Source organism: Ranitomeya variabilis, chromosome 2, assembly GCF_051348905.1.
Source record: "Ranitomeya variabilis isolate aRanVar5 chromosome 2, aRanVar5.hap1, whole genome shotgun sequence".
NCBI classification, from domain to species: domain Eukaryota; kingdom Metazoa; phylum Chordata; class Amphibia; order Anura; family Dendrobatidae; genus Ranitomeya; species Ranitomeya variabilis.
The window spans coordinates 144,644,172-144,659,274 of NC_135233.1; the positions used below are offsets into that span (position 1 = coordinate 144,644,172).

Below are 15,103 nucleotides of genomic sequence, written 5' to 3' on the forward strand. Positions count from 1 at the left end.
ATATTTTGCGCACACTCTGGTAAGGCCTCTTTCAGACTTCCGTCTTTTTCCTCCCGTCGAAGTCCGTCGAGTTTTGAAAAAACAGGATCCTGCAAATTTTTCTGCTGGATCCTGTTTTTTCCCATAGACTTGTATTAGCGACGGATTGTGACGGGTGGCCGTTTCATCCGTCGTGCACTGAATCCATCAGAAAATAGCGGTCCGTCGTGAGGAGAAAACGTTCAGAGGAACGTTTTTTCTGCATGTCTGAAAATTGCTCAGCAACAGGTTCTGCCCTGTCTGTCATCGGCTATAATGGAAGCCTACGGATGCAGGATCCGTCGCTGACCGTCACACACAGGAATCCAGCGGCGTATCCCGTTTTTTCACTGAGCATGCCCGGAAGCATTTTCAAGTCAGGGAAAAAGTCTATCTCTCTCTAGAATTGTATACCTCCAATTTCATGCACTTACTCATTCGACGGATCCGTAAAAAAAAATGGATGTGTTGGATCCGTTTTTCATTATTTTCGTGACATCCGTCGATATGTCACAACAATGCATTGTGATGGCCGCCTGGCGATGGAAGTGTGAAAGAGGCTTAACATGAACAATTCTGCTCCCTGGTAATACTGATTTGATTTGCTAATATCTTTGATAAAATGCTTCTAACTTCATCTGTTCTTTCTTTCTGATGTCCACATATCTTAGTAGAATGCATTACTACTGTATTCCCAGAGAACACTTGTTAAAGAGAAACGGTCGTTGCTCCACTTAATGAATTGCATTCTTCATTTAATAAGAATTCTAGTGCAGTTTTTTCTTTACATTGCGGTGTCCCTCCGCTATTCGTCCAAGAAATTCATGACAAATTAACAACTGGGTCCATTAATGTGTGTATTCCTGCAGTCTGGCATTGCTAGGCCTTAGTCACAACAATATTTGCTGCACATATCAAGATGGTCGTAAAGATGAGTCAATACATCCATCCCCAAGGCCGTAGAAGGGTTTTTTTATTTTTTATACTTGCTGGTGAGATGGAGGGACACCATGCTGTGGTGATGGGAGGCACTTTGGGGACATCATACTGTATGTGGGAGGCTATGCAGACATCATACTATGTGTGGGCATAATACTGCATGGAAATGAGACTGTGGTATTACACTTAGTTGGAGGACTGCGGGGACAACATACTGTCAGGAATTAATGTGGAGGTATCATTGTGTATGGGGAAAACAATAAGGGGGCATCATGTTCTGTGGTCATCATACTGTATTGTTGAATCACTTTGGAGGCATCATACTGTAAAAGAAGGCAGTGTGTGTGAGTGGCAGCTTTTGAACATCATACTGTATGAAGGCCATAAAAGGGTATGAATCTCTATGGGAACACTAAAGGGTTTTTATCAGGGGAAAAATGTTTGTCTGGCAATACAAAACCCACTGGGCTGAGTTGGAGGTGTGGATTAGTGGTAAAAAAAAAAAAAAAGAAGTCACTGCCTGATGCAAAAGGTGGCCCTCGTTCTCATACTTCAGAGGTGGGAGTTATGGTAGAGCTGCTGCCGCTTTGATTGCATTGGTTTCAAACAATCACTAAAAAAAACCCCACAGAATCTAGAGGTGTCACTAAAGAGTTAATCCCCAGATCACAACTTATTCCTCTTACTGCAAGTAGAAGATAACTTGCTGATCGCTGGAACGCGCAGCTATCCTGAGATCAGGTAGGAAAGCTAGAGAATGGGGCTCTAGAACCCTGTCTTGAATGGAACAGAGGTGTGCATGCTTGACCTATGCTCCGTTTATTGTCAATGGACTGCTAGAAATAGCTGAATACAGAGCTCACTTTTTCCAGCTGTCCCATAGACAAGGAATAAAGTGGAGGTCAAACATGTGCCCCTCAGCTCCATTCAAGAGAACCACCTTCTCGGTATTGATGGAGGTCCCAGAAGTCAGATCCCAAGCAATCAGGAAGTTGTCCCCCATTCTGTAGATAGGGAATAATTTTGGATATGACCATATATTCACTTTGAAGTATTAAAGAGTTTATCTGTCAGTAGGATCATCCCTCCTAAGCCATCTATATGGGCATGTAGATCATAAGAGGCTGAATTCCAAAGACATTCTGATAGGGATTCTAGATTGTGAGCCCCGATGGGGACAATGCCAATAGTGTTTGTAAAGTGCTGTGGAACTAATGGCTCTATATAATGAGTAAAATAAATAAAATTAAAAAAATACCATATCTCCGATTCAATGTCTTATTTCAGAGAAATCCATATTTTTCTTATATGTAAATGAGATGTTAAGATCTATGGGCCTGATACTGATCTGCATGAGAATCTGCCTCCAGAGCTTGTTATAAATGAAAGAGGATATCACCAGTGTGAGACAAGTAACAGACAGAACAGGAGAACTGAACTTTGTCTCATTACAAGCAGGGCCGTATTTGGCCTTCATGCTGCCCTAGGCTTTTTTCATGGTTGCGCCACTTAGGCTACTTTCACACTAGCGTTGACTGCATTCCGTCACAATGCGTCGTTTTGCCGAAAAAACGCATCCTGCAAAAGTGTTTGCAGGATGCGTTTTTTCACCATTGATTAACATTAAGCGACGCATTGTGACGGATTGCCACACGTCGCACTCGTCGTGCGACGGATGCGTCGTGCAGTGGCGGACTGTCGGGAGCAAAAAACGTTGCTTGCAACGTTTTTTGCTCCGTCGTAAACATCTTTTCCGACCGCGCATGCGCGGCCGGAACTCCGCCCCCACCTCCCCGCACCTCACAATGGGGCAGCGGATGCGCTGGAAAAATGCATCCGCTGCCCCCGTTGTGCGGTGGAGACAACGCTAGCGTCGGGAACGTCGGCCCGACGCACAGCGACGGGCCGAGCCCGACACTAGTGTGAAAGTAGCCTACTGACGTCACACACTGAGTCTGTGCACACAACATCTACTTAAGGCAGATATACTCTGTAAAATGCTTTAAAAAGCGCTAATTAAAACACTAAAAACATGAACGTCTGCACTTGCTGCACATAGGTTCAGTCATTTCAGCGTTTTTTTTTTTTTTTTTTTTTAAACACCTTCAGCTTTTCAAAGTCATCAAGAGATTACAATAGGTGACCTAAACATTGCTTCAGTGATTAGAGGCCTAGTGATATCGAGACATGCTGTCTGCTCATTCACCCCTCCTCTTTACTGAAGGTGTTCAAAGGGAAGCCAAGAGCAGACAGGTAGCAGGCATCAGAGCAAGCCTGCAGCCACACTGTGTGCACCCACACTAACACTTGGAGCACGCTGTCTCACTCATCCAGTGTCGCTGGTTTCACACTTGTGGGTTTTTTTTTTTGGTTTTTTTTAAATCAGGCAAAATCAGGTTTTTCAGCCAAATCCTGATCCTTTCAGGATCCAGTTTTTGCCCATTCACTTTAATGGTGTCCGGTAGAATCCAGTTACTACAGGTTACTTCCTGACACTATTAAAGTGAATGTACAAAAATCTGGATCCTGAAAGGATCAGGATTTGGCTGAAAGTCTTCGTTAATTACTGTTAACTGTATTTTTCAGAGCCCATGACAGCACCAACGAGAGCTGAGATCCGGTCTTCAGGAACAGGAAGCCTACAAATACAAAAAGGGCGGCACCTACCCCACTCATCAGTTGGATTACAGTGCTCGAGAGGACCACCATGGTTAATGGTAAATAATATGTACAATACTCAAATGACTAACTATTTCACACAAGTGAACCTTATAAGAGGAAGAAGTGCACACCCAACGTGAAAAAGGAGGGAATGTAAGGGTGCTGTCATAGGCTCCGAAAAATACCGTTAACAGTAAGTAACTAAGACTTTATTCGGTCGCCCATGACCGCACCAACGAGAGAATTACAGAGAAGTAATAACTACTTAGGGAGGGATCACAGCCTGCAGCACCCTTATACCGAAGGAGAGGTCTGAGGAGGCACCCAAGTCTAACCTATAATGATTGTAAAAAGTGGATGGAGAAGACCAAGTAGCCGCCTTACATATCTGGTCAATGGAGACTTCCGACCTCTCTGCCCACTAGACTGCCATGGATCGAGTGGAATGCGCCCTCAACTCTTCTGGTGCTGGCCTGCCACTTGATGTATTTGCTAAAGAAATATCCTCCCTAATCCATCTAGCCAATATGCTTTTAGACACCCTAAGGCTACTTTCACACTAGCGTCGTGCACTGCACGTCGCTATGCGACATTGCGGCGCACCGACGCTAGCTGTGAATGCGCCGCACAACGGGGGCAGCGGAGGCAGTTTTCCAACGCATCCGCTGCCCCATTGTGAGGTGCGGGGAGGCGGGGGCGGAGTTCCAGCTGCGCATGCGCGGTCGGAAATGCTGCAGACGACGCACCAAAAAACGTTACAAGCAACGTTTTTTGGTGGCGACGGTCCGACGCAACACAACGCAACCGTCGCACGACAGTTGCGACGTGTGGCAATGCGTCGCACTGCGTCGCTAATAAAAGTCTGGAGAAAAAACGCATCCTGCAAGCACTTTTGCAGGATGCATTTTTTCTGCAAAATGACGCATAGCGACGTGCAGTGCACGACGCTAGTGTGAAAGTAGCCTAAGACCCTTCCTGGCACCTTGAAAGGAGACAAACAATGCATTGTCTCTCTTCCATGAATCAGTGACCGACAGGTACTCTAGAAGAGATCTCCTGACATCCAGAGTATGGAGCTTCCTCTCTTTTTGGTTAGTAGGGTTGGGGAGGAAAGATGGAAGGACTATTTCCTGAGACCTGTGAAAACCAGAAGCTACCTTAGGCAAGTAGGCAGGATCCGGTCTAAGTACTACCCTATCGTCTTGGAACTGTGTATATGGCGGGAGTCTAGAAAGTGCCTGGATGTCACTCACCCTGTGTTGATGTAACTACCACCAGGAAGGCTACCTTAAGTGAGAGTATCCTCACAGAGGCTGAAGAGATGGGCTCAAAGAGGGCTTCCATCATGGCCGTGAGTACAAAGTTTAAATCCCACGGCATAAACTTTATTCTATGTATGGGTCTTGACTTGCCGACTGCCTTAATAAATTTACTGACCCAGTAGTTACCAGCAATTTCACAACTGAATAGGGCCCCCAGGGCTGACACCTGTACCTTAAGGGTACCGGTGGAAAGACTCATGTCCAGACCTTTCTGCAGAAATTCCAGGATTTGAGCTATTGGAATCCCCTCCCCGGTTCTAAACTCTGGAATGTAAAAGTTTCTTCCAGGTCCTAGCATAGACCCTGGTTATCCTTCCTTCTTTTAACAAGTGTAACCTCTAGGTCTCAGCAGCGACCGTTCAAACTCCACACCGTCAGATGGAGACGTGCCACTTCAGGATGGTATACTGGACCCTGGGAGGGGAGTTCTGGAATTTCTGGCAGCACCCATGGATCTGACACCGACATGGTCCTGAGACATGAGAACCATGCCCTCTTGGGCTAAAAGGGAGCAATCACTATTATTCTTGCTTCATCCTTCCTGACCTTTCTCACTACTAGGGGCAACAGGGATAAGGGGGGGGGGAGCGTAAGCCAGACTGAAGTCCCATTTTATCAGGAAGGCATCTACTGCCAGCGGACCTTCTCTGGGATCCAGAGAACAGAATTGATTCACCTTTCTATTCCTGGGGGCAGAGAGGTCCACGTCCGGCCCACCCCATCTCCGTACAATCTGGTCGAAGATGGCTTTCTTTAGCGACCATTTCCCCTGCCTTAGCAGGCTGCGGCTTAAAAAGACTGTCCTGGTATTGTCTTTTCCTCTTATATGTAGTGCTGTCAAAGATAGAAAATGCCGCTCTGCTAACTGGAAGAGGAATTCTGTTTCCATTAGAGGTCTGGAACGAGTCCCGCCCTGGTGGCCATTGCCACCTGATTGTCGGAAAGGACTCGCACGTGATGACCCTGCAGATATACAAGGAGTCTCTTAACTGCCAGCTCTACTGCTGTTAATTCCTTTAAGTTAGAAGAACTCTAACTCATGGTGCTCCCATAGACCCTGGACCAGGATTTCTCAAAAATGAGCCCCCCAACCCGAAGGGCTTGCATCCGTGGTGACTGTACGGGTTATATTATTGTTCCAAGGAACCCCTCTGGATAGGTTATCCCTATCTAGCCACCAACTAAGGGATTTTACCGAGGCCCGGTATAAAGTCAGCTGACCCTGCAAAAAACCCCTAAGGCTTCTATTATTCAATAACACATCACTCTGTAGAGTTCTTGTATGAAACTGTGCCCATTTGACCGCAGGGATGCAAGATGATAGGGAACCCAATAGGAACATAGCTTTTTTGAGGGACATGGTAGGGTTGTTAGAAGCCCCCAGAACCTGCTGATGAAGATGAACCAATTTGGCGGGTGGCAGATGACATTCCTCAGGCGTGTGGCAAAGTCGGGGGTTTCATTCGCTACCTGCAGGAGGGAGAAACATGAGGTACTGCAATCTCATCTAGAGGCCAGCTGTCCCCCCTTTAACCCCTCACCATTTGCTGTACACAAGGCTGACAACTTTTTTGGAAAAGAATCTGACGGGGCATCTACAGAGGGCACACGCCCTGTGTCTCGATTTCCCAGAACATTTCTTCCCCTAGTAAGACAGAAAATAAGGGGGAAACTGTATCACCGAATGTACTTTCACGAAGATCTCTTACCCGTGTTGCGTTAATAGGTACCGGATCACGAGGGGGACATCTGTCAGCCGATGCTGCCGATTCCTCCACTCTGGAGGAGCTCCTGCGGCTGGATTGACCACTTGTCTGGCTACTTCTCACTTCCCAGGATTTTTGTCTGACTGTCTGGGGCTTCTGAGACATCTATTGCTCCATAGCCTGCTGCTGGACCTCCTGCTGCTCAGAAGGAGCTTCTGTCACGTCCGTCATAAGAATGGCACAGAAGCTCAGATGCCGGTGTTTCCAGGCTTTTTAAGGGATCTCCCCTCCAACCTGCGTTCCAGGCCGGCATCCGGCTTCCGGGATAGACCCTAGGCCCCGCCCACTCGACGCGTCACCACCGCGACCTCCAAAGAGGCCACAGCAACGCGCCGGAGGATCGTCCAAGGACGTCACCAGATGGGCCTCCGACGTGCCACCGGCACGCCGTGCTAAGTCACCCAGCATGCCCCCGATGCCACTGGACCTGGAAGACGCCAGAGAGCGCAGGCCAGGAGGCATCAGGACCTTCAGGGGGAATACTTACCTTCCGGCACTGGCCCACCAGAGTCGGTAATCCCACGGACACCACTCCACCTGCTCGCTCACTGCTGTGGAATCCTCCCTGGACCCACCGTGGCGCTTCCAGGGACACCTCACCAGCCGAGGTAGGGGACCCCCGCTACCTAAAGCCAACCAGCCGGACCTGGGATCCTGATGAATCCTCCAGGTATCTTGTAGGAACCCAGTCCTCTTCAAGAACAGGAAACCAACTGATGCATGGAAGAGGTGCCACCTTTTTGTGTCTATAGGTTTCTTGTTCCTAAAGAGCGGATCCCCTCTCTCGTTGGTGCTGTCATAGGCGACCGAATAAAAACCTGATTTTCCCTGACTTGAAAAAAACACAAGTGTGAAACCAGCCTCATTGAGTAAGCGCAGACTTACAAGCTAATTTTAGACAGCGCTCACTTTTAATAACAGAGCGCTATCAATAAAGATAAACTTTCGAATACAAATACGAGAGTGCTGCTAAACACCTTCATTTGCATATTAAATAAAGTAGATTTTACTTTATAGCGCCAATAAAAACTTCTATAGGAATATGCCCCCTAATCCCCATTCTAAAGTGACAGCCTCCCCCAAATCCCCAGCTTGCATAGCACCAGACTCCCCTGTTCACCAGTATATAGCAGCACCAGCCTCCCCTGTTCCCCGGTATACAGCAACACCGGCCTCCCCTGTTCATTAGTCTACAGCACAGACTCCCCTGTCACCAGCCTCCCGTTCACCAGTATACAGCAGACTCCCCTGTCACCAGCATACAGCAGCCGCCTCCACTGTCACCAGCCTCCTCTCGTCAGTATGCAACAGCAGCCTCTCACCAGTATACAGCAGCCTCCTCTAACCAGTATACAGCACAGCCTCCCGTCACCAGCCTCCTCTCACCAGTATACAGCAGCCTCCCTTGTCACCAGCATACAGAAGCAGCCTCTACTGTCACAAAGCCTACTCTCACCAGTATACAGCAGCAGCCTCTCACCAGTATACAGCATAGCCTCCCGTCACCAGCCTTCTCACCAGTATACAGCAGCAGCCTCCCGTCATCAGCCTCCTCTCACCAGTATACAGCAGCCTCCCCTGTCACCAGCCTCCTCTCACCAGTATAGAGCACAGCCTTCTCTCACCAGTATACAGCACAGCCTCCCGTCACCAGCCTCCTCTCACCAGTATACAGCAGCCTCCCTTGTCACCAGCATACAGAAGCAGCCTCTATTGTCACCAGCCTCCTCTCACCAGTATACAGCAGCAGCCTCCCGTAACCAGCTTCCTCTCACCAGTATATAGCAGCAGCCTCTCACCAGTATACAGCAGCAGCTTCCCCTGTCACCAGCCTCCTCTCACCAGTATACAGCAGCAGCCTCCCGTCACCAGCCTCCTCTCACCAGTATACAGCAGCAGCCTCCCGTCACCAGCCTCCTCTCACCAGTATACAGCAGCTTCCCCTGTCACCAGCCTCCTCTCACCAGTATAGAGCACAGCCTTCTCTCACCAGTATACAGCAGCAGCCTCCCCTGTCACCAGCCTTCCCCCTCATCTTCAGCTCTATGAGCGCTCACCTGCTACTGTGTCCACCTCCCATGTCATCTTCCTCCTCCTCTGCTGTGATGTCTGCAGTGAGAGATGATCTCATCCTCCTCACATGCACAGATGCTGCAGCACCTCGGATGCAGGGACCTCTCTGACCCCGCACGTTGCGGCGTCACTACTTCCTGGGTCAGTCAGCTCCCTGCATCGAGGTGAATATGGAGGTGCGCACCTAATCCCCCCCAACACCCCCCACCCACACACACACACCTGAAAAGCCAACAGATTTCCTGGATTGTCTAACAGAGGGGAGGGGAAGTTAAAAAAAAAAAAAAAAGAAAATCCCTGTCTTGGTGCCATACCCAGCGCCCTAGGCAAGTGCCCTCCAGTGCCTAGTGGCAAATACGGCCATGATTACAAGCACATTTGCTGCAGCTCTCACAGCTCTGCTGTATTGCAACATTGGCTGCCTGTGAGCTGGAAGTTGAAGCTGAGAGGAACCTGCAGATGTGTCAGGTATAATCACACACAGCTCTGCAGTGAGATCAGGAGAGCAGAGAGCGGCCATTAAACATCACGCTGGTAACTCCTCCATCTATTTATATAATTTCTGGGGGCACATTCTCATGTGTGAGTGCCTGGCCTACAGTCCTGAACAGCTTATTTACATATAAAAACGTGGAATTGTTTGGAATAAGACAACAGAATGCAGGTATCATTTTATTCAGCTTCCTAGGATCTACATTGCCATATAGACGACTCAGGATGGTTGATCCCATCACAGAATCCCTTTAAATTGTCCTCAATGTAAATAGAAACATCAGGAAAAATATAGACAACATAAAAGAACTTACGGATAGCATCCATTTCCAAAATTGCTTGTTTTGCCTACAAATAAAAAATATGAAATATTTCACTCAAATAGTAGGCAAAAGTATAAATCCATATATTAAAAATATAATAGCAGGTAACTGATAAGTCAGTTTTATTATATGGTATTTCTAAGCCTATAAATGTATTAAAATCAATAATTAAAATAAGAGTTTTGTACTAGTCACTTTCGCTGCAATTGGTGCAATGAACAGACAGTATAGTATACAGCTGTAGAGGTGTGATCAGTGTTTAGCATTAGAGACCGTTTTCACCAGCCAAGGAACATTTAAGTATTATACAGTAATATTCATAAAAGTCAGCTTTTATGGCTAAAATATTTGTGTGATCTGATTGATCAAAACTATGTCCCTTTTATTTTACCATAGTAAGAACAAAATTGTTTCTACCACTAGATGGCAGTAACATACTGCGGTCTTCACAATGTTAGTTAGAGAGGTAGAACTAGCGGTATATGCTGTTATTTAAGTAATAAGTCTTAAACTATAATTCTATGTCCCACTAACTACTATTTTAGAACAATGAAAAGAACACAATGATTTTTAGATTAGCATTTTAAAGCTAAGAATTATGAATTAGAAAGGTCATGCAGGTTTCTCTACGGACAGCACATAATCTGTCGGTAGCTTTGGCAGGGATTTCTAAAACTTGGTCTTATTTATTAAAAGAACAGTTAAAGCTGCTGGATTGATGAGAGAGCTGCAAGAAAAAAGACTTTCAAGTTTTTAGATATTTTTTCAATATTTTACTCTTACAGGTAAATCTCTGTTCATATAACAACCCTGCTGGCATCACTGCATGGCCTCCCATTCCCCACCTGCCTTACACTTACTCACTGCTCCAGGTTATGCTGTGAGTTCTGTCTGCTGCCGGCTCCGTGTTGTGTACCTCATGTCTCCTGTCTGCTCTTTGCATACTTCCTGGCAGTGTGTACAGGGCGTCGCCTCCAACACTTCCGGAGTCTTATGGAGATGGTGTGCACCTTCCTAGGTGTCCCCAGCCAAATGCCATGAAGCCTCAGGTACCTAAGACATCACCACCCCTAGGGTGGGGCCTGAGCAACGTACTCTGTCAGTCTGTACTTTGTTGCCAGGTCCTGTCCGGTCTCTGCCTTCTCTGGGGGCTGCATACCCAGACCTGTTACTGTGCTTTGTATGTTTTGTTTCTGCCTCCTTGAGGGCTGCATACTCTGGCCTGTGTCCCTGGCCCAGTATCTGTTCCCATGCCCGTTCTTGTCTGTACCGTGTTCTACTCTTGTATCTTACCCTGTTCCTGTACCTGACCTAGTCTGAACTCAGTCCTATACCTATGTCTACTTGTAATCTTGTCTGTAGCCTTCTCTACCCTGCTGGGTGTATCCTTGTGCTCTGCTCTCTGTGTTTACTTCTGCTCTGCTTGCCGCACCCTGTAGCTTTGCTCCTCCAATGTGAATAAGTCCCTACCTGTTTCCATATACTACGTATACCTGTCTATGTTCCTGTCTTACCCGTACCGGATCCAGTCCTGTTAGCTGTGCCCGCTTGCCAGTCTCAGCCGTGCCCGCCTGACTGCCAGTGACACAGCAGTGTCTGCCAGTGTCTCAGCCGTACCCGCCTGCCTGTAAGCGTTCCGTTCCCCAGTGGGATCAGCAGCCACAGCCAGACTCCACCCTGGAGTGGTACCTGATAGCTGCCTGCCGCACAAGCCTGACATCACCATCAGAGGCTCCAGTGAGCACTGTTGTGAATTCTGCTCTTGGGCTCCCTCCGGTGGTTGTAAGTGGTAGCGCTGCTGTCTCTGAATCGCAGCATTTATCAGGTGTGTTCACTTTGTGCAATTTTGACTGGGCTATTTAGTCTTGCTTCACCCTTTAGTCAGTGCCAGTTGTCCATTGTTCCTGGAGGATTCACATCTCTGCCTGGTCTCTCCTGCTTTGCAGTTCTTTTCAACAAAGATAAGTTCTGGCCTTCATTTTTTGCTGCTGTTCATGCTGTGGCCTTATTGTTCAGTTCTTTTCCATGTTTTTGTCTTGTCCAGCTTGGTCTGTATAAGGATTTGTTTAGCCAAGCTGGTATCTCTGGAGATGCAGATATACCCTCCATATCTTTAGTTAGCTGTGGAGTTTTTGTATTTTCTGTGGTGGATATTTTCTAGTGTTTTAATACTGACCGCATAGTACTCTGTCCTATCCTTTCTATTTAGCTAGATGTGGCCTCCTTTGCTAAATTCTGATTTCAGTCTGTGTATGTTTTTTCCCTCTCCTCTCACAGTCAATATTTGTGGGGGGCTGCCTATCCTTTGGGGATTTTCTCTGAGGCAAGATAGTTTTCCCTTTTCTATCTCTAGGGGTAATTAGTCCTCCGGCTGTGTCGAGATGTCTAGGGAGCGCTAGGTACATTCCACGGCTACTTCTAGTTGCGGTGTTAGGTTCAGGGTCTGCAGTCAGTACAGGTACCACCTTCTCCAGAGTACGTCTCATGCTGCTCCTAGGCCACCAGATCATAACAGAGCACCAAGGAAGCTGCTTAGTCACACCCCTTCCAGGGAAGTCTGGTTTGTGGCACAGTGGGGCCACACACCCCACGCTTGCGCCAACCATTCATGGCGTGAGCGTTACAGTTCACATGTCTGTTCTGATGTGTTAGGAACAGACAAACGGAATAAGTGATCCGTTGCACCAGTTGGGCAAATGAAAGCAGAGGGGCACATTGATTATTATAGGGTCTGCTTGGTATCAGTTTATAGAACTAAAAACAGTGCTTCATGCAGACTTCTAAAAAAAAAAAAACAATCCAGACAGATCCCATATAATAATACTAAATATCTTTTGTGCCAATAATGATAATAGGAATATGAATAATAATAAATGGGTTCAATTTGCTTCCAGTCACATAACTGATGCACCAAATCACTTATTCAGATTTTCCGTTGTCAAGACATGTGAACAGAGCCCAGCAAGATCCTGCAGTAAGAACAGAGTCCGTGTTAGCATTACCTGATTGCATCTATATATGCATGCAGGGTTGCCAACCTTCCAGACATTCCTGGACAGGCTATGAAAATAACACTTTTTCCGCCGGTTAACAGATATAATTGATGCTTCTGCGATACTTTTGACTCTAGAGAAACTTGTCCAGATTATTACAATAATTATTTCACAGTGAATATGTTGGGCTGCAGACATAGCACTTATAATCCTAATGGTTGATTATTAGTGATGAGCGAATGTACTCGTTGCTCGGGTTTTCCCAGGCACGATCGGGTGAGCTCCGAGTATTTATGACTGCTCGGAGATTTAGTTTTCCTTGCAGCAGCTGCATGATTTACAGCTATTAGGCTACTTTCACACTAGCGTCGTGCACTGCACGTCGCTATGCGTCGTTTTGTAGAAAAAACGCATCCTGCAAAAGTGCTTGCAGGATGCGTTTTTTCTCCGTAGACTTGCATTAGCGACGCATTGCCACACGTCGCAACCATCATGCAGCTGTTGCGTCGGACCGTCGCCACCAAAAAAGTTGCATGTAACGTTTTTTGGTGCGTCGTGTCCGCCATTTCCGACCGCGCATGCGCAGCCGGAACTCCGCCCCCTCCTCCCCGCACCTCACAATGGGGCAGCGGATGCGTTGAAAAACAGCATCCGCTGCCCCCGTTGTGCGGTGCTTTTACTGCGTTTGGTACGTCACAACGACGCAATTCGTCATGCGTCGTACGACGCTAGTGTGACAGTAGCCTAAGCTTAATTACATGTGAGGATTCCCTAGCAACCAGGCAACCGCCACATGTACTCAGCCTGGCTAGTAGCTGTAAATCATTCAGCTGCCTCGATGAAAACAATCTCCGAGCAGTCATAAATACTCAGAGGTCACCTGATCGTGCTCGGGAAAACCCGAGGAACGAGTACACTCGCTCATCACTATTTATTATGGTCTTCCATTGTGTCCGTAAAAAATATTGCCTGTGATTTTTTTTTTTCAGAAATAGTCCAGAAAAAAAAAAAATGAAGCTGGCAACCCTGCATGTATGCTAAATAGCCAGCCCATCTTTATACGAGTGTCCTTCTTAGTTTACAAGGCGGTAACATCCTGCGCTAGGTCACAGGTTTATTCCAACTTTGCAGAACCTTCAACACTCTGCAATAATGACACTCTGGCAAGGCAATATATAGGCAGAGTTGATATAATGAGGCTTGTTGCCTTCTTTCATGTAATGTTTGGTCACAAACCTCCTGATATGGAAGAGTCCAGGGTTCAGGGAGACCGTTCTGGACTCCCGGGATTATCTCATAACCCAATTCACCTGTAGTCCGTGCTGCATTTACTTTCAGCGCCCACTGAAATGGTGATTGTCAGGCCGCTGTGTAAATGTGCCGACACAACAGCCCGTTAGTCACCGGAGAGATGGTGGGCTGCAAATTATGGGGCCAATATACCAGACAGTTTTCGCTAGACTTCGGATTTAAAGTGGTTTGGAATGTTGCAAAATTTTTTGCATAACTCATTTTTGCAACTTTTTGCGTTTTTATGACTTTCTCTGCCTACTCCGCTAACTTTTTGAAAAGTGGGCACAGCTAAGTAAGGAGGGGGATAGACCAATTAGGGCAGACACAATAATTATAGTTTACACTACCATGGTGGTGTATATGACAGAATTCTACTCCAGTTACCAACTGAAGTACATTTCTTGTGGTGATGCACAGCAGCAGAAAGATGCACCAAATTATTTAAAATGCAAATTGCCTCTTCAGAGAAGAAGAGGACTTGAACTGTAGCACCACCAATAGGAAGAAGCAGTCCTAAAAGTCAATATCGACCCTTTAACGACCAATGCCACACTACTTAGGATTAAAGCCAAGCCAGAATCTCAGTTTGCAGACAGGGTTTTTTCAGGATGTCGCCCCTCGTCAGTGCAAAGTATGGAATCTGATTTGGTTAGGTGAGAGGCTTAAGACTGGGATCTAATGGGTAATGTTTCTCCTTGTGGAGAGTGACAAGCAAGGAAGGCCTGGCATGTCAGAGTGAGGAAACTTATATGCCATGCATGCTCCTGTGGGAAATCAAATTATTTAATTCTTAAATTCTTTAAAAGGCACGTGCCTCATTTAATTTCTGCATACCGTTGATTAGAACTAGTGTACAAATCACACAAAACGTCACTCTTGATGAATCGGGCCCAGGAGTCTTCTCAATTCTTTTCAAACTCCTAGTGCAATTTTTTTTTTGTGCCGCTTTGGCTATTAGGAGGATGGATTCGTTGTGTAACGTATTCCCCTTTAATAGGAAATGCATTTTAAGCTGACATATCCATTTTATTTCAGATTTTTATATGAAAATACTGAATCAGATCATAGAAATCTAACAAACCCCAGAAACATCATCCTCCCCTGTAACATAGGAGACAGGGCAAATCCTGTGAAATGAACATTTGCTAATTAAGTAATTATATTCGATGGAAGCAGGGTCTGTACTGGAGCTACCACAGGTTTCATCATCCCGGTGTAAGCAT

General features: G+C 46.6%; 1 protein-coding gene across 4 annotated transcripts in view; it reads right to left on the minus strand.

Moving 5' to 3' along the window:
- Positions 1 to 15,103, minus strand: part of PLEKHG1 (pleckstrin homology and RhoGEF domain containing G1) — a 339,483-nt gene that overhangs the window by 40,281 nt on the left and 284,099 nt on the right. For all 4 annotated transcript variants that reach the window (XM_077283054.1, XM_077283052.1, XM_077283055.1 and 1 more), the window contains one exon: positions 9,586 to 9,619. In XM_077283054.1, the coding sequence (XP_077139169.1) occupies positions 9,586 to 9,619 (34 nt within the window). The remainder of the gene's footprint in view (positions 1 to 9,585; positions 9,620 to 15,103) is intronic.